At 45.3% G+C, this 21956-nt stretch overlaps 1 protein-coding gene across 3 annotated transcripts in view; it reads left to right on the forward strand.

Moving 5' to 3' along the window:
* PRDM16 (PR/SET domain 16) overlaps positions 1-21956 on the forward strand; it is a 282537-nt gene that overhangs the window by 144068 nt on the left and 116513 nt on the right. For all 3 annotated transcript variants that reach the window (XM_082777087.1, XM_082777085.1, XM_082777086.1), the window contains exon 3: positions 3548-3598. In XM_082777087.1, the coding sequence (XP_082633213.1) occupies positions 3548-3598 (51 nt within the window). The remainder of the gene's footprint in view (positions 1-3547; positions 3599-21956) is intronic.

The following is a 21956-nucleotide window of genomic DNA, read 5'->3' on the forward strand; positions in this document are numbered from 1 at the left end:
CACCAGGGGGTGGGAGAGGTACCGAGATAGCTGCTACGGCCACGCAGATGGGCTGGGAAGATGCTTGGGGCAGAGCCACACGAACCGGCGTTGGGAGGAGGATTTGCTGCTCCTGCAGCACGCCAGGACAGAGCTGTTAGAGGAGTAATTCATGGGTTTACGAAGAACGAGAGTTAGGTGTATCAGAGTGCTTGGTTAACTGCGTCTTGCCAGCCTGTGATGTGTTGAGCTCTTCCTGAAGGATCAGCTGAGTTATTGCCCAAAGTGCTGATATCCCCACACCAGCTTTGCAGACCCGTTGGGCTTTCTCTTCCCTTTCCAGCACAATTGTAGGCATGGAAATGCTTCTCAGAGACCAAGACTCAGTGGAAGAGGGGCAGGTCCTAGTTCTGTCGTCGTCTTTGCCTTTTGGTTTGCTGAGCACATCAAGCCATGCCTATTCAAGCTTTTTTTTTTTTTTTTTTTTTTTTTTTTTTTTTTTTTAAATGACAGTTTATCTGAGCTCGCGGAATGAATGGATAACGTTACTATTTACATAAGCTCATTGTGATCTGTCTCGGTAATGTAATCAAATTAGGGTTAACTGCAGCTGGAGAATGCCAGCTTGTAAACTGTTTTTCAAAAAGAATCACATGGTGTTACTTGACATGTTTAGTATACATTCAGGAGGCTTTGCAAAAATTATAGCACATCCCTAACTAATGTAAGTAAGGCAGGGCTCTGTTGCCACCAGTTTGCTGAGCCCAGGAAATGAAACGCAATGAAATTCATCATCAGCTGGAGGAGAGATACCTCCAACCGGATCCCTCAAACAACTTCTTCTGACGTGGCTGCTGCTGACATGTTGTCTTTCTTTTGGCTAAAATCAACATATCAGTTGATAGAAAAAGCATATGGTGCAAATTTTGAGTACATTTAAGAACATCTGTGTTAACTGCAAAACTGCAGCCCACTGTACACGTCAAGCACTATATTTAGTATTATGGCATTCACATAAGATGAAGTCCAGCCTGAGCTAAAATTACCCAATGAGTAGATTTTCAAAGTATCTTTTGTTATTCTTATTAATAAACATCACATCTCGTACTTTCTCCCCCTCTCTCTCCCTTTCTCTCGTTTAATTAGGAGGTAGTATTTACATCCCCGTGTTGCGTTCATTCAGCTCCCTTCCGCCTAGAAAGGTGTTTTCAAACAGTTTTCGTTCCAAACTGGGAGTGCAGAATAAGGATTTTGTACTTTCCTCCTGAAGCTGGGAAGGTTTCTGAAGGCTCTGTCGGATCCCCGGCAAAGGTTTGACAGCTCTGGGCTTTGGCTTGTGTCTTCTGACAGCCTCGCCCCCAAATACCAACAGTGCCAACTTGTTCTAACGACGTGGGCAAGTAGGAAATTCAGGGGTGTTCAAGGAACGCAGAAACCCTGTGGCAGAACCTAGTCCCGTGCTTGTGCACTGCAGGCGTAATCATCTTCCTTTTGTAAAGTCTGGTGTAAAGCAAGGATGGAAAATGTAATCTAAACAGGGTTTGAAACCTCCCACTTTTGCTAAGAAACCTTTCCCTGCATGTAAATGCGTGTAGGTTGAGGGTGGAGATGGCTCCGTCAGAATAAAAATTCTTCATGAAATCAGGGTTTATTTCCCCGGAAGTTCTGTAATGGAAGGAAACTGAAAAACTACTCCACTTTGTCAAAAATCAATCATTTTGAAATACCACAAATGAACATTTGGATAAAAAGCCACGATGCTTTTCTGCAGAATTACAATTTTTCGAATTTGTATGGCATACTTTTTACAGAAATTCTGTTCTCTGAGAATTTTAAAATTTGGGATCTGCTATGAATTGAAGGGGAAAAAAAAATGCTCTGAGAAACATAACTTGCCCCTTGAGCAGAGATCTCTCCAAACCAACAAAAGGAAGCTTGTGTTGGCATTTAGATTCAGACTCAGGAATTCCTGACTCTTAAGCCTGTTTATATAGGACTATACCACAGCCCAATTTGCACTTCATTTCAGTTTTTTTTTCCCCTCTACGTTTATGGTCATGTTGAACGGGTGGATTATGCACTCTGAATGCACATACTTACCCAATTGTATTTAAAGATATTTTACATACAATAATTACAGCGAGGTGTCTTCGTTTGGAAGCAGCAGTATTTCGTGAGGGCTTTTCAGCCATTTAGCATCGTCCTATTTATATCACAGCTCTGCAGGTTTCATGGCCTGGCTCTCACCAGTTCCCAGGGAAAATAATGGGGGCCGGGATGCTCTGCGCCTGCGAGCAGCCACTGATCCCCCGCGACCTGGGGACCCACGCTCCCAGCTCTGTGACAGATTTTCCTGGTGGTATTTCAGCGTCTGCATGTGCACGCACAAGTGCACGAGCACACAGATTTTTATTGCTCGGGTATTCACCTCTTGGTCCTGTTTGCTCTCAGCTACTTTCCAAACCACAATTTCAGTATCTATTAAAGCTGTTGTAAAATACAGAATGGCTTAGGATTCTTACTATTTCCAACATGGCACGCTGTTATTACAGCTGAGCTTGGAAATATTTGCCAGCATTTCTGAAATTGGTAGATCAGTCGATCTCACCTGGACATGGTCAAAGGCATCCAAGAACTTTGGGCCAAGTCCCCAGCTGCTGAAATGCAATAAAGCTGCCTTGGTTTGGTGAGAGTCAGGTTCAAGTGCACCAGGAGAGGACTTGGCCCTTTCCTTCCTTTCTTTTTTTTTTTCTTCCCCTTCATTTTTTTTTTTTTTTTTGTAATAAATCTTTACAATGTACAACTATTCTTTTTGTATCTTGGGTTTCCTCACAGTTTGATCTCTGTTCCTTTGAGCTTCTTATTTATTTATTTATTTATTTCCTGCTCTTTGGTAGCCAAAATACATTGCCCAGGCCTGGAAGTCCTGAGTACCTTGACCCTACCCTAGCACTTGAGCATATGCTTAACCTCAGACATGTGAGATCCCCGCTGAGGTCAGGGAAGTACTTAAGTACTTGGAGCCGGGCTGCTCCATCGAGCCCTCGCAGGGATGTTTATCCTGATGGCGCTCTCCAGCGTTGCACGAAGCTTGGGTACTTGACCTCCCTGAATGCCTGCTGACCTAGGTCTAATCTGAGGTGGAACACAGCCGCTGTCGGATGGTTTGTGTCACCACACCTCTGCTGGAGGAGGAATTAAAGAGTTTCCTGCAGGCTGCGGGTAGAGCCCAGGTGCCGAAGCGCCGCGAGCCCCGACCTCACGGCCGGTCACTGGCGAGAGGATGCGGCCGCTCGGTGCCGTCTGGGAAAGCGGCGTGTGCTCACATCAGCCAGACCTGGAGGCGTTTTTAGAGCCATAGAAAACCATAATATGTGGGAGAATAGGAGAATATGTGAGCACTCTGCTGCGCGCCTTCCATCTGACCCCCCAAATGTCCGAGTCACTCAGTCGCAATTGAGAGTTTTGGCCTTTGTATAGTACTAATAATCAGCATCTTTATTATTTTTATAACATTCTTAGCTGCATTTCAATTTATTTTTTTTTCTCTTTTTCTTCTTTTTCGTAGCAAATACTGACTGATCCCGAGGTGACCTCGCAGGAGGGCAATATAAAAAAGGTAGGATATGGATTAACCTCGTGCAAGTTGTTTTACTGTCTGGCTTTGGAATACACCTGGTTTCCTTTACCTCCTCTTAATTTTGAACAAGGGTGTGTATCGCAGTAATGTCATGAAAGCGTTCCAGTATTTGCTATTGCTTTTGGGTGTTAAATTTTGTGGTTCTATTGCCGTATTTTTCTGTCTTTCTGTGATTCCAGTATTTATGAAAAAGAAAATAGTACTGTGAAGTGTTTCTTGATTCAGCTACAATACGAAGGAGCACCAGTCCAAATCTAAAAACCTCATTTACCTCTCTTCCAGTAAAAGAAAATGTTGGTCCTTTGTTAAACGTGCTAAATTTTTAGAGGTCACTTCACCATGTAAATGTGGCTTCCGTGAAGTCCAAGGGAATAGGAATAGATATATGGAAGGATAAAATTTAACTAGTGTGATGTATTACCAGCGCTTTTCATCACGTTGTGATGCTTAAACTCTAATACTGACCAGAGAAAAATGTGCTCCAAATACGGCCCAGCTGTATAAATGTCTGCGTGGTAGCTGCGAGGCGGGCTCAGCGCTACCTATTGCAGTAGCCAGGCTGCTGCGTGGGGTGGGCTGCTCTCGTAGCGCCGAGCTGGCGTTCTCTCCGTGGCTATCTGCTGGCTAGCAGCTTTCCTAAGGGAACGCGTTTCAAGTCGTTTTTGATTATAGCCTATCTGCATGTCTTGAGGTAGTGCGTCCTTGTTGAAATAATGGTAATTCTTTTCAGATGTGATGGTCTTATCATAGCTACTCACGGTCCTGTTCAGAAAGTACGAGTTTTTTTTAAGTGGAAAATGTTTTAAATGGGAGCTTGCAACAACTGCCTTTTTTATTCATGCATTTAGGCCATCTTCAGTGCTGCTTTGACTCTGAAAGTTAAAAGGAAACACTCGTGTCACTCTGCCAGACACAGCGAAATGCAATACTTGTCAGGCTCCGAAGTTAGTTTGGGAAAAGACATTTCGACACATGTCCGTTGTGGGCCGTTCTATTCTTACCGTCCTGAGAAAAATCAGCTCTTATTTTAGAAGCTCGGGCTTCCACTAGGCAGTGTCCCTTGACCATCCGGTGACCTTGCGAAAGGACCTGCAACACTGCTGAACTTTTTACCTTCTTCATCCCCATAACTCACTGCGTGTTTGCCTCTGCCTCTGTGGGATCCTTTTGTCTGGGCAGACGTGGTGACAAGGTGGCAGGTTCCTATTATCACAACGCGCTTATCACAGCGATGGAGAAAATTCTCCGTGGCCCACGACTGCTCTGCTGTTTCTTTCTCAGTCTTTAAATACAATATCACGAATAAATTCTGCATCCTTACTTTGCTGAACCTACATTACCCCGAAGTGAGCGGGCTTTGTGTGAGACAATGGTGGAAGGAAACATTAAACTGGCAGCTTTATGTGTTGGATACATGTTTTTGTATTTGAACTCCATTACTTTTGTTTCAAAGGAGAACCATGCAAAAACTACGGGTCTTTGAAAAACACCGTGTCCTCAAATATTTTCCTGGACAGCAGGTATAAAACTGGACAATTATGATATTTGACAAGGGGGGGGGGGAGGGAGGACTGCCCCTTCCACTTCTTTCTTTAAATCCATTGTAGAGAAGCACTAGTGGGAGTTTATGAGGTGATAAATTTATTGAAGGATGGGCAGTAGGGTTTTACAGCTAGGGTAAAAAAGGTCAAAGCAGTAAGGTAAAGAGTTCAAGTCTAAACTTTATGGCTTGTGAAAAGACTACTGCTAGACAGCTTTTCAGTCAGGAAAAATGAAAAATAAAGAATGAAAAATCATTCTGTGCAATTTCTGAGGTATCTTAGAATAGTTTGTAAGCACTCTTGGCTATGTAGCGTTTTGCTCTGGTGGCACAAGCCCTCTTGGGAGAAGATTTCCTTTTCTAGCATCTCTAAATCATTCGGTTGTCATATCCCTAAAGACACAATAGTTGAGATTTGACTTCAATTTATTCCTGTTCCTTCAGAGCTGTGTTGGTGGTGAGAAGGTGACTGAAGACAGATGCAAGTGCAGCGGGTGGGCCGGTTTAAGGCAGGGGGAAGGAAATCAGAGCCCAGCCAAGGTACGCGACCTGCAGCGGCTCGCTTGATGGGCTGCTGTATCACGGGCTCAGGACTGGGTGGTAACAAGGACTAGAGAGAGAAAAAAATTGCTAGAATGAAGAGAAAACCTGTAAAACACTGAAAAATGGATCAGGGAAGGCCAGGGTGATAGCAGAGAGATGGATGGAAGATGTACAGGAAGCAATTGCTGCTTAAGAACTGACCCCAGTGTTATTTCTGGTGTTAGGTTGCCAGAAAATAACGCTCTATTATGTAACCTTTCATAAATTAAAAGGCAGTGAAAAGTCTGAGGACGCTATTATATTGTATAATAAAGCAGGCCTTTTCTTGCTTGGAGCAAAATAAGAATGATTTTCCCACTATTTCCAGTATTTCTCAGTTTGCCTTGCTGCTGTTTCTGCTGGGACCACTAACACCAGAAAGCTGATGCTGTTGTTGTTTGTCTCACAAGAATTAAGATTTCTAGCAATGCTATTAAAGGCCCTGTGCCCAGGGTCATTTTTCTGTATGCTGCGCCGTGGAACAACACGCGGTGTGCTCCTGCCAGGCTGCTCTTCTCTCTGCTCCGCTTGCCGATGTTCGGTTCGACTTGCACAAACCTGCATTAACTCCTCACCCTGGTTTTTTCGTTTTTAAGTCATTGATTGTGAAAGTCATTGACATTTTTTTTAGCAAACTGAATGCGTACGTTCAGAGAGGCACACAAACAAGCGAGCTACACGCTGGGTGTACTGTCCCAAATTCCCCAAACTCCTTTTTTTTTTTTTTTTTTTCCCAAGCCATCTTCCTGCGCTCTGTTTATTTTCCTTGCGGAGCAGCTCGCGCGTTCTTCCACTCCGAATTTTCGAAGCCTCCCCACCGCCTTGACCGCATCGAAGCGCTGCCCCGTCACCATTATCTCCGTTGTCATTTTGATTTAACGTTGCGAGGGAGATGAAAGATGCGGACTTCCTCCGGCAGGAAGCGAGCCCGGTGCCCGCTCCGAGACGTGCCGTCCGCGGGGAGCTCGGCGAGGTGTTGGGCTCCCTCCCAGCGCCGCCGCGTGCGGGTTTGGGAGCCCGGCACGGCTCCCGGCCCCTCCGGCAGGGCTGTTTTTCTGCTGCGGTGACAAGAGACCTCGGGGACTTCTCTCTTCAGTAGACTCTCTATTTAGTTTCTGTTTACTTAGAGGGAATAGCCTGAGGGGCTACTGGAGAGAAAACATCTGTGGGAGATAATCTATAGAGTTATCTATCTATCACTCTTGTCGACCCTGTCTCCCTTGAGAGCAAGCTGAGAGACTTGTAATAAAAAGGCATCGCTGAAGAGGCTTTAGGGACAAATAAAGAGACATGTTAAGGGCCAGCTGAAAAAGGATAGAAGACATTATTAAAGCTCAATAGCCGTCTTATCAAAATCCAATAGGATAGGCATTTGGCAAAAGGCTTTAAATTTATTCTTTGACTTTCTCGAGAGCTCGAATTTATCCATTAACAAGAATGTACTGCACAGGGAGCGGGAGATGCTATCAGCTTCAAAAGAGTTGGATTCAATCTGGCATTGTTAAAAAAACAAAAAAACAAAAAAACAAAACCCCAAAACTGAAGACAAAAACATTTTTTTTTCCTTTGTCTGACTTCATACTTACACTGCAAACTACTAGCAGCCCGTAATATGATGCCAATGACGTTATAAAGTAAAAGTAATTTATTCAGCACCTTTGCTGCTTTTCCCAAATCACATAGATTTTTTAGAATAACGTTATGCTTAGAAACTGTGTTAGATTAGAAATCTCGACCTCTGAGAAAGTATCAAGTAGTAAACACGACCGAGGTAGATGGAGAGCTTTTATTCCTAAAAGAAAAGTAAAAAAGAAAATAACGAATGTTTTGGTTCTGCAGATACGAGGCAGGATAGGTCCATAAATCTCTCTGGGTTTATTATTATATACAAAACGCTACAGGTCACAGGAACCATCTGATACTTCAGGAACACATTGTTCACACAAGATGATTGATTGATAATTATGATAATTTGCAAAATGATTATTTGGGTATTATAACCATAGTTTGTCCCACTGGATTGCTGTGAAGACATTTTCTATATCATGGGCCGTCAGAAATGGCCTCTGGCAACCGGGGATATGGAAAGGTCTGGTCGGTCTCTCCCGGTGGGATCTGCGGGACTGATGAATGATGACCCAGAGGAGTAAGAAATCAGACTTCAATAAGCAGTCAGGAAGGTAGTTAGAGAAGAGCAAGGGAACTGTTAACTGTCTTTGGAGGAGCAATTACGAGCTGGGCCATACACCCTCAGGCCTCGGCACAGTCTGTCAAAATATTACCCATGCAGGGAGAGATCGCCTTCGAGATCCTCGCTGGAGCTGTTTAAAGTTCCTGGGTTTGCAGCACTTTGCACAAAACAGGGTCTGTGTTTCACACACGTTATGTGTTACGTGTTCATTACCTATATCTAACAAAATGTTCTAAAACTGTTTCTAAATTTGATATAAGAATCCAAATCTAAGAGATGTTTCCATACCATGTAGTTGTATACACTGAGGAATCGAACCCCAAATGTTAGTGTTCTCAAAGCAGTCTTGGTGCTCACCACTATTTACCAGCCTGAATGTAATTATTTTGGAAACAGCGTCTGATTTTGTGCGCCCAGGTTGAGCCGAAAGAAGGGGAGCTGCTCCCGTGGGCTCGGGGGGACCGCGCCGCCCGGAGCCAGCATCCAGCTGCAGCGTGGGCGCTGCCGTGCTGCTCCCGACCAGCCTCAGTTCGGCTGTTTTATAGGTTGTATCTTTATGAAATAAAGGTATGTTTAGCTGCCACAAACAGGGGCAGCTTTGAGTTGATTTTTATAATCTTTCCGTGAATAGGCTTGCGTCATTCCAGTAAGCCCTGGACAAAAGAGTGGACAGTCGTCTGAGGGTCTTTTTTATAACATTTCTCTCTTTCCATTGTTAGAGGGCTGCTAATAAAAGAACCAGGAGTCCATTAATTCAGTGAATGAACATATAGTAAAGTCAGTTCCCTCTTGAGAACAATAATGTTGCGGTCAGCTTAGGTTTCCATGGAAACTAAGTACTTCTAAGAAGTTTGCATCCTTGATTTTGCTGAAATGAAGCATGTAAAGCAAAAAGAAGGTGTAAAGCGGGCAGGGAAAAGTCGGCGGAGAAACCGATGGTGAAATCACGCTGCAGGAACAGCGCCGTGTGTTTAATTTCTGCCGTACAGTTGTTGGGGCTCAGTCACGGAGTGCGTGTGCATGACAGCTGAGTCCATAAAGGGGCCTGGGGGCCGAGCCCATAAATCAGGCGGATTGAGGGGCTTGCTCTGCCCCTGCCCGCGGTGTGCTGGAGGGAGCTGAGCCGCCGGCAGCACCACGAGATGTACGCAGTGCACCTCGGCACGGCTCCTGCCCTGCCTGCTTGGTGCTCTCGTTGGCAAGGCAATGCAGAGCACGGGCTGGATGCGAACTTCTCAGGTTGTGTTTTCGTAAATCGAGTTGGTTTCCCCTCCCTTCCGCTCCAGCTGAGTTCATGCTTGAGTACTGCACCCGGCAGTTTTAAGCAAAGAGCAGTGATGGGGATTTGTTCTTCCCACACTAACACACACACGTGTAACCCGCTGCCGTGTCTTCCTGGGCGTGTGAGTGAAGGTGACGAGGGGAGAGCACCTGAGCTCTGAGCTGTTTGTGGGCACCTCTACTGACCTCTGACCACGAGTGCCCACCGAACCCCAGGCATGGGCAGCTGCCCGAGGCCACCTCGCCTGCTTAGAGCCCCTCGCAGACAAATGTCCTGCAGCAATAATGGGGCTGGGGGCGAGCAGGCAGGAGGCTGCCCCTGCCCCGGGCTCCAACAAGGGTCCGGGTCTGGTCCGCGGGGCCTCGGCATGGTCCCGGCCCCGCTGCAGGGGCAGAGAACAAAGCCCAGAGCGCGCCGCAGGAGGTACCAGAAGTGTCCGAGTCGGATTTCAGCACCGGGGCAGCCTGGGCTAATTAGGGCAGAAATGATAACTCATTAGCTAGCTGGCCGTGCTTCTGTTCCTGCCCTGGTGCGCGGTAACAAAGCGCCGCACGCTCGGCAGCCACGGACCCATGAGCTGAAGTCAGCCGGGGCTGGGCAGCAAGGTGGGCAGAGCAGGGTCCGTGGGACACTTTGGCTGTTTTTCTGCTAAAGACATGCACATGTTTAAGGTTCATAAACGCGTTCATAGCCAGGAGCTTCCTCAGCAGCATGAAGCCCACGTGTCCCAGAGAGAGATCCTCTCCTTACTTTTTACTTCCTTTGTTCCCAAAATCATTCAGAGGCACGCACTGACCATTTAACACTTCCCTCAGCCCTGCTTATCAGTCTGAATCTATAATTTCAGTGATTCCCTGTTAAAAAACCCACGTGTGCTATCCTGTTGAAATTCCAAGTGCTCCACATGCGTGTTTATTCACCTAAATCAGGCTTTGTTTTCAAAGGTTTGCATGGCTTTGAGCGCGCACTTTTTTCTTTTTGCTAATGAAACGAACTGCAGAATGAAAGGCTGGCATTTACGTGCCGCCTGTAAGACGATTACCAGTGAAATAATATTCTGGATGATTAGGAGGTATTACAGCCTCCACTCAGTTTAAAAATGCCAGAATGCCCCAGAGAGCCCCATGAATCTGCTGCCAGCCGGCCCCTGTCAGAGCTGAAGGCAGCACTGTCTGGAGCCCAAAATCAACTTCAGGAAGGTCATGTGAAAGAAAATCCTCAGTCATCAGGAAGCCCTTGGCCCCGTGGCCTTTCTGACATTTTCTGACAAACCTTAAATCACCAGAGTAGACAAAACATCACAAATTTTGGAATGATAGCCTCTGGGATTTCAGAACTGTATGCGAGCTTCGGAGGGAAGCCCCCACGTGGGCTGCTCCGCGGGTCGGAGGGCGAGCGTGCTGCAGGGGCCGGGATTGGGATCGGGGCCGGGATCGGGATCGGGATCACCACCAGGTGCTGGGGCAGGAACTGTGGCAGAGCAGGGCATGGGACAGACACCGATGGGGCTGCCAGCGTGCACGGGTGTTGCCACCGGTTATTTACACCGTGCTGGGAACATCCATCGGAGTTGTGAGAACAGGGTACGCGGAGAGGGCTGTGTTTCTGCTCCAGGGGGAAATTTGGGATTGGGATTTGTTGTGCATATTGCATACGCTACAGAAGCCAGGTGGCTCTATTAATAGTCAGTGAGCTTGAGGTGCGTGCAGTATCCCGTTAATCACGTTGTGCACGGAATTTCTATCAGGTAGGAGGCCCGTTAGGGCTCTCCAGCTAAACAGAAAAACCTGGACAGCAACTGGGGAGGAAGAGAAAGGTTGGGGAAAGAGCAGGGAGCGATGTGGAGTTGCTTGCCAGCAGCTACTTGGAAACAAGAAGCCAAAAAGCAGGGAACAGGACGCCAGTGACCTATAATTAAAAAATATATGTATCATAGCAAAACCAAAAAATGCTTCTGCTTCTATTTGATTTTTTTTGTTCACATTTTGCTCTAGAAATATATCAAGGGTAAACAGCAGTAAAGATATGACTGCTGTCCCGTGCCCGTTCCAGGAGCGCAGTATATTTTGATGATGCCAGTTAGATGGCCTTTTAGATTAGATTAGATTTTTATGAGATTATAAAATATGTGTTCTGAAAAAAAACGCCCCAATTTATTTTTCACTGGGTGGTTTTGAGAGGAAAATAATTACTGGAAGTCCGCTCTGCGGTGATGTTCAGCAGTGCCTTCTGTCTTTACCCATGGAAATTTCAAGGTGCAGGAGGAGCACATCACAAGCTAATAAATGAATTCCCTTTGTAGCAGATGAAGGAGGTGGATGGAGGAGTGCGTCATGCTAAAACCTGCAGTTCAAAACCTGATTTATTTGAGGGTAAGGATACAATTTTGGCTCCATGTCTTGATGATTGTCCTCAACATTTTTTTTACTCCATATGGATGTTTCTTTTCACAATATAATGAGTTTTCAAAACTTTATTTTATTTTCAGTTGGGCCAAAACCACTTCACTTAAACCTAATCGAGTTATATTTTCGGATTACTTCCTCTAACTTCTGCTGAATTTTAATTTAAAAATACTTTGCTTAAATAAACTGCTACCTATCAACAGAGAATGTTCTGGGTTGGGAAATCTCCAGTCGATTCCAGTCTTTAGCTTTAATTTACATCTACGATAGCAGCGAGCGTTTATGTGGTATTTAAACTGACGAGGACTTTCCAAGTTTGGAGCCCCAAAAACTACGTCAGAGCCGTGAGAGCAGGGCTGGTCGCGTCCTTCCACAGCAAGAGATGAGGCGGCAGCTGAGGAAATGACATTGTGTCTAAGATCCCGCTGTGGCACCGCTCATTTCCAGCTCTGCCAGTCCCCGGGCTGGGAGCTGCAGCCGGGATTGTCCAGCACTGGGCGCAGCCTCTGCAGGCGTGCATCAGCTCCACAGGTTCCTTGTAAAGAAAAGGAGCAAGGGATGGGAACTTTATCCTCCCATCTTCAGTCATGACTCGAGTAATTTTCACTAAATGTCCAGGTTTATCTTGCTCTTGTGTTGAAAATCCCCTGATTAAATTCCTGAGCTGAGAAGAAGGAACCTTGTCTCTCTGAGTGCTGCGGAGGATTTTGCTGACAATTTCTGTCCACTCAGGCAGCTGCAGGGGCTTCAGGTCTGGTTACATTTCTTTGAAATTTACAGTTCTCCATGTGCTTTGACCAGCTGTTAACGCATGCAGAAAGGTCTCACATTTAAAAAAAATGTATAAAATAATAAGAAGAATACAGGAACCTAAATTAAGTGCTTAAATCCTTACTTGGCTACCCAAGCAATTGATCTAATTATTCTGAAATCCTGCGCTGGCTACCTGCTGGAGCAGTGGGCTTAAAGGCAACTGTCAGCATCAGGGAAAGGAGTCTGGCACCGAGAGCTCCCACGGCACTTTGGGGGAACTTTGCTTGTGCATGGATTTGCAGTGGTTTTGCTTGTAGGAGCAACAGAGAGAAGTGGAGGGTGTGAGAGAGAAGCAAGAAAAGCAGCGCTTCTGTCTGCCGACCTCGCCTAATGCTGCGTGCTAAAGCAGCCAGGAGCTTCCTGCAGAAATAGTGCTGGCTGGGAGTGGAAGGCGGGCGCTGCTGCTCTCTCTTTTTATTTTTTTTTCTTGCTTTTTCTTGCCAAAAATAGTGTTGAGAGGTGTAGAAGGTGCCATATGCATTCTACACCATATGCAAAGGTGTAGAAAAGAAGTATAGAAAGCTGTTGAATAGGTTATAAACTAGTTAATGCACTTCATGAGTTTTTCTCCTGCTTCTGTTTCGGGTTCCTGTAAGCTTTAACGTAGGCTTCATGTTCCTGACATTAGGAAATCTTTCCTACCTGATCTCCTCGGCTCCGTGCAGTAGCTGATCGCTGCAGGGCTTTGCCCTGGTGAGCGCTGAGCTCGCTGCTGAGCATTTTTCCAGATCGTTGGTAATTGCTGTAGAGATAGTCAGGCACATCTGCTGTCAGGACGTCTCAGACCCTGCAATAATTCCTCCTGCTCCAGGGGAACGAATCCCAAGTCCTAAAGGAAGCGGTGCCCTTCGTTTCCAGCGGGATTCCAGGCTCTGAAGTTGGCCCACGCCACGTGCAGGCTGCTGGGGGCTCTGGGAGCCAACAGAAATGCGATTCCATCCAAGCAGTTTTTCTGGAAGTGCTGTAGAGGTATAATTCTTCTACAGAATTAAATTTAAAGCTAACGAAGAAGAACCTTTGCTTTTTGCATTGCCCCCTGCACTCATGTGCCCCTCCTGAAGCAGGACAATTTCTTTCAGGCTTTTACTCTTCTGAGGAACCTATCATCTGGTCTCCAACATAAATTTACCCCTGGCAGTTTCCATTTGCTGGACTTTCTGCCAGTAACAACTCGCTCTGAACGGTGTCCCATCCTCTGGTCCTGTCCCGTGGTGGCGGTGGCAGCCCCCAGGGTGGGTGCTCAGCCCAGGCCCCTCTCCCCGGGGTGCTGCCGGGCGCTGGGGGCTGCGCATCCACCACGGCCCCCACCCTGCGGCTGGCATCGCCTCCCTGCATCCCATTCACCCACCTGTGGCATGGCTTTTGCTTTCTGAAGGGGTTTAAATCCAAGAGAAGAAGACGTAGTAGTAAAAAGTGGGATTTTATTATCACTATCCAGATAACGAGATTTTCTCAGATGAATGTAATCAGAAAAACACGGGTTATTATTGAATCCTGGTGAACGTCTGTTATTCCTGAACCCTGACCAAGGCTTCAGCCGTGTGCTCCCTGAGTGTTTGTGTTCTCCTGACTTAAAAGTGTTACACAGGCAGAGGCTAGGAAAATGACCGTGACCATGAAAGCAGGTTATTCCGAGATGGTTTTAAATGGCCCTTTCTGCTGTGTGATAGGGAGGTTGGCAAAAAGTCGCTGATGAACGTCAGAGTTCGGAGTCTGTTTGGTTTGGATGCTGGCTCAGAAGTTTGGATGCGTCTCTGCAATTCAGCCTGAACCCCTCTGGTCTGATAAACAGAGATGAAAATCTTGCACATGACATTTTAAAAATTAATTCCTTCTAATTCCACAAACTAAGTGGACTGGAAATACCCAAGAAATAGATTTCCTTGTTATGTTTCCTCTGTTCTGCTTCTAATTCCAGCCAAAGCCTTAAAGTGTTAGAAGCCTATGTACATAAATAATGAGAAAAGAAGATAATGGATTTTTTCTTTTCCTCCAAAAGTTCAGAAATGTTTTAGAGCTGGACGAGACTGTGAATGTGTTTTCTTTCTTGTGGGACTTAGCAGAATGAAAGAGCAAGGAGTTTTCTTTTCATATATCTCAGTGGGTTATTCCAGAACCAAGCAGAACCACAGCTGCAGATACGGCTGGTAGGAAGAGCAGGTTTTGGAGGAGCACACTGAAGGTCAGACAGTAAGTGAATGGTAAATATTATGAATAACAAACCCATATGCCAGTGATTTCTTTCAAAAAGAAATAGATAAAGCAGAGCCTGATTGCAGCACTGGTACGTGTGGCCCGCAGCTCAGAGTGCCTGCAGACAGCCACAGCCTGCGGGGCTCTGCCCGAAGGGCTGGGAACGATCGCTTCTACTGCGAGTGTTGTGCCGAGGGAGGGAGGGGAAAGCCCTTAACAGTGTCAGGTCTTGAAGGGGGAGAACGTATTTCTGAGAGGTGGTTAAATTAGTATTTAGTGTCAGTCAGAAAATGTGCTGCAGTCTTTGGATGAAAAGCATCTGTTGCTCTCAGTCACGGTACCATCCTGCATTCCTGCCTGTTCGGGTACTCTTGTGCTTTTCGTACTTTTTCTGTGATGCTTGAATATGTCAAGCACTGAATTAAAACAGTCATGTGTTTGGTAACTATCTGTGCCGTTTGTGAATAACCCTGCCCGTATTTGTTGCATTTGGGCTGCATTTGTGCTGTATTTGCACAGCCGTGATTTATCCTTGTTAGTAGCCCTTCTTCCCCCCGTTTGTTTTCACTCACATAAAGCAGTTCACCTGCATTTACTGTGCTTACACAGTGCTCCCCCTTTTCACGCTAACACAGCACGTCAAATATTTGTTTGTTTTTTCTTTAAATGTCTACCGAAATGAATAACCATTTCCTTAAAAGAAAGAAAAAAAAAAAGTGAGAGGGGAAGCGCTGAGCATCTTAATTCACAGATCACATCTGCAAAGCCAATATGGTGGTGGAGGCAAACCCTGTGTAAAGGAAACAGAAATAGTTAAAATAAATAAATTAGACCTGATCATGCTTCTAGTGGAGAATTTCCTTAAGATAAGCAGACATCCTTCTGTAACCTAAACAGCCAAAGCCAAAATTCTTGTTCTGCATGAACCTAAAGGGGGATCATCTGCATGATACATCCATCAGAATAAGACAAGAAGTAGCCAGCCTTGTAGCAAAAAAGATTTGTGTTAGATGCTGAGAAAAATGAAATACCAGAACCGCTTAGTACTGGGCGGACTCTCTAGGGAGGAGATAAAATATCTGCCCCTGAAGGCTGCAGAGATGAGCGCCTGTCAGCTGGACCCGTCGTACACAGCCCTGCGTTACAGCAAGGGATAACCCGGATGACTCCTGAGATCCTTTCAACGTTTTTATGGTGCTCATAAGTTTGTCTTGTTAATCAGCACGAGAGAGAGCAGTTGGGTGAAGGAGGTGGGGAGCCAGAACCTGCCCCTTCAGTCTCTGGGTAGCCCGCACCAGCAGCTTGGAGCAGACTGAGAGAAGTGAGCTGCGCTGCAGTGAATGCTTCTCGTCTTAATGTAGGCATTTTGCTTTTGCTTAGAGGTGCCTGGTAAGTTTTGTGCTCTTTGCTTTGAGCATTCCTTATCAGCCAAACATTTTTCTCCATTTTCAAGTGGGTTTGGTGCTGAGCAGAGCTGGCAGGTTAAGGAGAAGGTTGATCTGAAGGGCTGAAAGTTAAATCCTAAACTTGTACCCAGCCAAGTTCCCTAGTATGGAAACGAGTCCATCCAGATTCCAAAACACGTCCTTATGCACATCGGAACGACAGAAACCCAGAGAAAAAGAAAAGGGGGGAAAAATAAAATAATAAAAAAAAAAAGCCTTCATATTTGTAACTGTAAGCCAAGGTTCTGAATTAATGTAGTAAGGGAAAAAAAGAGATGAGAGAATGTGGAATACCAGATGCAATTAAGGATAGTGAATTAATGCTGAAGCGCATTATGCTGTCATAAAAAGCCTCAATGTGTCAAAATATTTTTCTGTTTCAACATGGAAGTTATTTGTCCTTGTGGCTGACATTGCTTAGTTTCTATGTATCGTTGCAATGGGTGGAAACATCCTTTAACTGCCAGACAGCACTTACCGATAAGCCAGCCAATTAATAATGTTGATTTGAAAAGCCCAAGAATAGGTGAGAAAGCAAAGTCCTTTGGTAAGTCATATTTGCACAGTATTAAGAGTCCCCTTTTACCTGATCTAGTAAACATGGTATTAGGAACTCTGTGCTATTGAAAAGTTGAGAGACTATAATGATATGTGTAACTGATAATTGCCACTCCTAACTATTCAGCACCCACTTATCATGCCTTTTGTACATACATACCTTTGAAATAGACAGCTTATGCTATATGTATTTCTCTTTCCTAAATACTGATGGGGTGATATATTTTTTTTTCTGATACATTGACCTGCTTTATCAAAGAAGTAAATGGGGAAGAAGAATCAGCATTTCCTTCCAAGCCGGTGGCCCTCACACTGTAGGCTTTGAGACAGGCCTGGATGTACAAACATCTCCGTCTGTTTGCTCAGCTGATGCCACAGTCTCCTCGTGCTGCATTGCTGCATGCACTGGACAGACAAGATGAGTATAGTTTGTGATGAAAACCAGAGGTGATCTGGATCTATAAGCAAATGCAAAAGTGGTTCTCTGCGGTAATTCCACTGTCAGTAACCCCACGCAGCCACAGCTTTTTACTTTTGGTCTCCGGTGTGGATCCGCGGAGTCTCGAGCGGCAGAACCACGCAAGGCGTGGGATCGTGAAGCAGAACGGGGCTTAATCGGGAGGGAGGCTCGAGCAGAGCGGTTGTCAGCTGGCAACAGAATGCACTCTATCATCTGTATCTTTGTGTGTTCCTGTACTCTTAAAAAGGCATAGAAATTGAATTAATTAGAAGGAGCTGAAGCTGTTTGATTAAAGGGCTTACTTGTTGCCTGGACGTATGTGTAGGTATAGAAATGCAATTAGTTGAGGAGTGCCATTAGCAGTGTCAGAGACCAGAAGTAATAGAGCTTAACCCTCACAAGAGCCGCGCTGTTGAGCTGTGCGCAGCTCTTTGCAGGACTTTGTTGTACTGCAGGAACCACTTCTACCTCCTGGCTCTTTCTGCAGGGTGAGTGCCCGGGGGCTGTCTCACTCCGGGGGTGCACACACGGTGCCAGCTCTCCCCTGCCTCCGACAGCCGGGGCTGAGAAAGGATGCACATCCAGGCTCTCCTGGCGATGTGCAGCGTACATAAATGCAGCAGCTTTCAGAAATCACGTGGAAGCATGGCTCTGAGGATGGCACAGGGAAATGAGCTCCTTGTGCCTCTGGTCCTGTCGCTGAGCTGTAGCTGTTTGGTGCGAGTCTGATCAGAGCACATGCGAGATTAGAAATCAGCCCTTCAGGAGTCATGGTGTTCGGATACCATCCAGTGTTGCTGCCTTCAGCAAATTAACTTTATCAGTGGCTGCCTAAGTTCACGTAGATGGTATTCGGACTTATCTGCACTTCTGGTCTGAGCATGGACTTTGAATGCTGCTGTGATCTGTTAATGAGCGTGGTGCAGCCTTTGTGCTGTTGCTGGGTTGTCTTCCTAGACCTCCAGAGTAGGAAGAGGGAGCATTGACTGGATTTAGCCAGGGCCAGCGTTGTGCTTGGCCGAGTGACTTGTGACGTTTGGTATTTCTACCCAGTGCATTGCTTCTTTCTGCTCGTCACGAAGATGCTGTTGGTTTAAGCACTGCAGCGTTCACCCACACTGTCCTCCATGAACACGTTAATAACGTGCTGTGACCATCCGTGGCTGAGAAACACTCAAACACTTTTTGGGGGAGAAATATCAGTGTCTGTGGTGCCCATCATGTGAGAAAACGTGCACCAACATCAGTCAAGGTTGGAACAAACCCACTCTTAATCATCATAAATGTATATTAAATATCTGTTCTTTCTCTTGAGAAAGTGCCTTACTTTAGATGAAAAGAAATGCACTTCATATTTCAGCTGATAATGAGAAGTTAATAAAATTGGGATTTTGTGCAATGCAGGACCTCTGACATCTTAATCTTTATTAAAGAGACTTAAACTACCAGGAACTGCTGGTGCTGACTGGCACAGCCAGACTCAAGAAACACCAGGAGAGACTGGTCAAATGAACTGTTAAACAACTCTTCCTAATCCATCAGGAAGAAACAATAAGTGCTGGAAACATCTATTTACCATGCATCAATCACGCTTACCTAAGCAATTTCTAAGTAATTATACTTCTGTTATGTAGTTCCTGAGATGACTGGTCTGAACAAGACATTTTCTTTATTAAAACACAAAAATTTACTGTACTTGACATATCGAATGTTGGTTCACATTCTGACAGAGCAGTAATTTTTTTGGACATAACCTCTGCTAATTGTTGTATTAAAATCCTATCTGGAATTCACTTCCCTACTTTTACCTTTTAAAAGCTTTACAAAAGGATGGTTTTAAAATGTTTTAATGGTAGAGATTTTGTCTGCTGAGTTTTGCTAAGTCGGTTTAAAAAAGCGTTTGGACTAGCCTAACTAGATGTGTAGGTTCAGCAGACCTATGGGGAGGAAATTTCTTTCTTTGGGCGTGGGGAAGGGGTAATTGATCCTTTCTGCAGTAAAAGCTCATTGCTTTCCTTCTTTCCTTCTTTTTGTTTCTTTTTTTTTGCCTGCTTGCTTCCATCCCAAAGCATCCACTAGGTGCAGGGAGAGCTACGCTTCTGCAACAGCCTGATGGTCTCCAGCACAGAGCAAGCAGCATACCTCTAGCTGCTCCTGCTCAGAGTACCAACGATAGGAAAGTTTTGCTTATATTTTTCCTACCAATATAACATTCTAGACTACTAGATAAATCAATGAAGAGCAATTTGTGTCTTTGTTTTTTGCAGCTAGACGAGTGCAGGATGTTGCGTCTTGTTGACCTTTGGTGTTAGAAGCTCGTGGAGTTCCCAAACCATATATGTGTATATGTGTGTGTGTTTAACAAGCCCATCGTTGTGTGGGGCTTTGAAACGTCGTTTTCTAATCCACTCAGAGAAAGGGGAGGGATAGAGTCTTTGTCAGTATCCAAGCAATTAGGATAATTAAAAAAGAAAGCTTATTGGGTAAACATGCTCTTAGATTGTGACCTCTTAATTAATGGACTACAGGGAGAAATTACAGCAGTGGCAAGATAATTAACACATGCATTTAAAAAGAACTGTTAGACAAGGGTATTATAGGATAGTAAGACACAGATTTGAATCACCGAAGGACTATGGAGGTGAACAAACACAGTTGAACAAGACAAGATTTGCATGTATGAGTGCCCCGGCACACAAGAGGGAACAGATTAGGTTAACTTCGTTATCACATGTGGGCGGCTCTCGCAGTAATAAGGTCCCTTCAGCGAGGTATTTTGAAAGTCCATGCTGATTTTTGTACAATCTCTGCTGAGACGAATTCTGCCGCAGAACGCGTGCTGCCATTTCTAGTCGTTGTGCCTAGTCCTCCTAAAGCCTTGCCTCTTGTCCTGCTGCCCTTGGTAGAAATGTTGTCAGCCCTCCATGGCATCAGCGATGCACTCGGGGCTTGGGGTTCCCAGCAGAAGTCCCCACATGGGGCGTTTTTGTGGCATCTCACACACCTCGCTGGTTTTGTTACCCTCACGAGTTCTAGCAATTTCAGCAAATATTTTAAAAACTCTATCAGTCATTATAAAAAAAAAAAAAAAAAGGAACAGGATCATTGTGTTTAGAAGTATTCTGTAGTTCAGGAGGCAGAGGACATCCGTTACCCCAAACAACCTGTGCTGCAAAGACCTTTCAGCTTTGTAAGATCCCAGATACATGGGTATCTTTCTCTCTTTTCACCTCTGTGGTAAGACAGGCATTTGTTTAAATGGAAACTTTCGGTCGATTTTTGCAGGCAGTATAGAAGGATCTTTTGAAAACCTGGTGGCAACCAGACAGAGCTCTGCAATTTGAAAACCTCTTGGGAACAAGCGAGGGGTGCTTTGTAGAGCTTGGGTCACGTCCATGCTGGTGGGTCCCAGCTGCTGGTTACAGGGCAACCCGTGGGCAACAGCTTCAGCCCCAGCACTGCACGTACCCCAAGCAGACATCGTCCCGTCCATTTGTCTCCTTTGCACTTTGTAGTTACAACAGGGGCTGTGCAAGGTGTGGAGGGGGAATCCTCTGCGCCCCAGCAGCCAACCTGCACCAGCACAGCAGGAGGCAGGGCCGTGGAGGTTCGTCTGGGTGGGATGTGTCCCACGTACCGGTACCCGTGACAAAGCCACGTTGTGTGCTCTCGATTCATTAAATTCCTAAACTCTTAATTTGTAAAAGAACAAACTGCAGAAGAGTCCAGAACTCAAATGATTTGTGCGAGCAGATCAAGCCTCGTGTTGTCAACGCGTACGCGAGCCAAACCGAGCGATTACGTAGGGCTGGAGGACGTGTGATTTGCATAACTCCCCGCTCTTCGCGGTGCCACGGGGAACAAAGAGATGCTCTGCCAAGCCCACGGGGCGCGCCTCCAGCCGTGCACTTGTCCCGGGTCCCACCCACCTCTCGGTAAGTCTCAGCTTTGCTGCTTTTGTCTGAATATAAATGTCCCCGCTCAGTGCTCTCTTCACCCTACCTGGAACATTAGAGATGCAAGCAGACAAAAAAAAAATAAAAAGCTTTATGAATGTTTGATTAGTGACTTGGGCCCCAAATTTTTAACTAATTGAGAACATTAAATAGTATGTCTCTGAAAGACTAATACAAGACACTTTTCAAAGCTTCTTTAATAAAAATTCTATTTGGGATTTGACCATAATGGCTATCCTTGCTTGCCAAAACATGACTTCTTAGCAGGTGACTTTCATCAAGTACATCTGAAATAGTACCTAAATGAATTAGCAATAAAATGGACTTAGGCCTAGCAGTAGGAGCCTCCATTAATCTTGGGTTAATCACTAAAGAGATGCCATTCACTTTTCTTAAGAAGTCACATTTTTCTCCCCTTGCTGGCGACCAGATTTCATAAAGTAACATATTTCTAATGAAAGGGCTCTGCTTGAATTAAAACCCTGAAGGTTTATGCAGATTTTAGTTTTGATTACTGCTGGCATGGGCTCTTAGCAGACTCCGGAAGGTAGGTCCGCAGTGAAAGAGTCCCAGCATGCAGTTCATAATATTCTTTGAAATAAAATAGTGCACTTGTACTTAGTGGCTTTAATCAGCTCTGACTTTTGATAGTCAAACAATAGCTAATTACAGTAACACCTGCCTTCTAAGTCATGTCATGTAGGTTATTGCCAACAAGAGACCTTGTATCTTAGCTGCATGATTATTACAGAGTCTAAAACCTATCTGTTAAAAAAAGGAGGGGGGAGAAGAACTGAGTTTGGTAGCCATTATACGTGTTTTTATTGTCTGATGCATTGCTGGCTTTTCTGTTTGCGGTTCTCTGTGTCTGAAAGGCAGAGAGTTGGTGTTTATCACCGGGTTAGAGAGCTG

Source organism: Aythya marila, assembly GCF_965140915.1.
Source record: "Aythya marila genome assembly, chromosome: 21".
NCBI lineage: Eukaryota > Metazoa > Chordata > Aves > Anseriformes > Anatidae > Aythya > Aythya marila.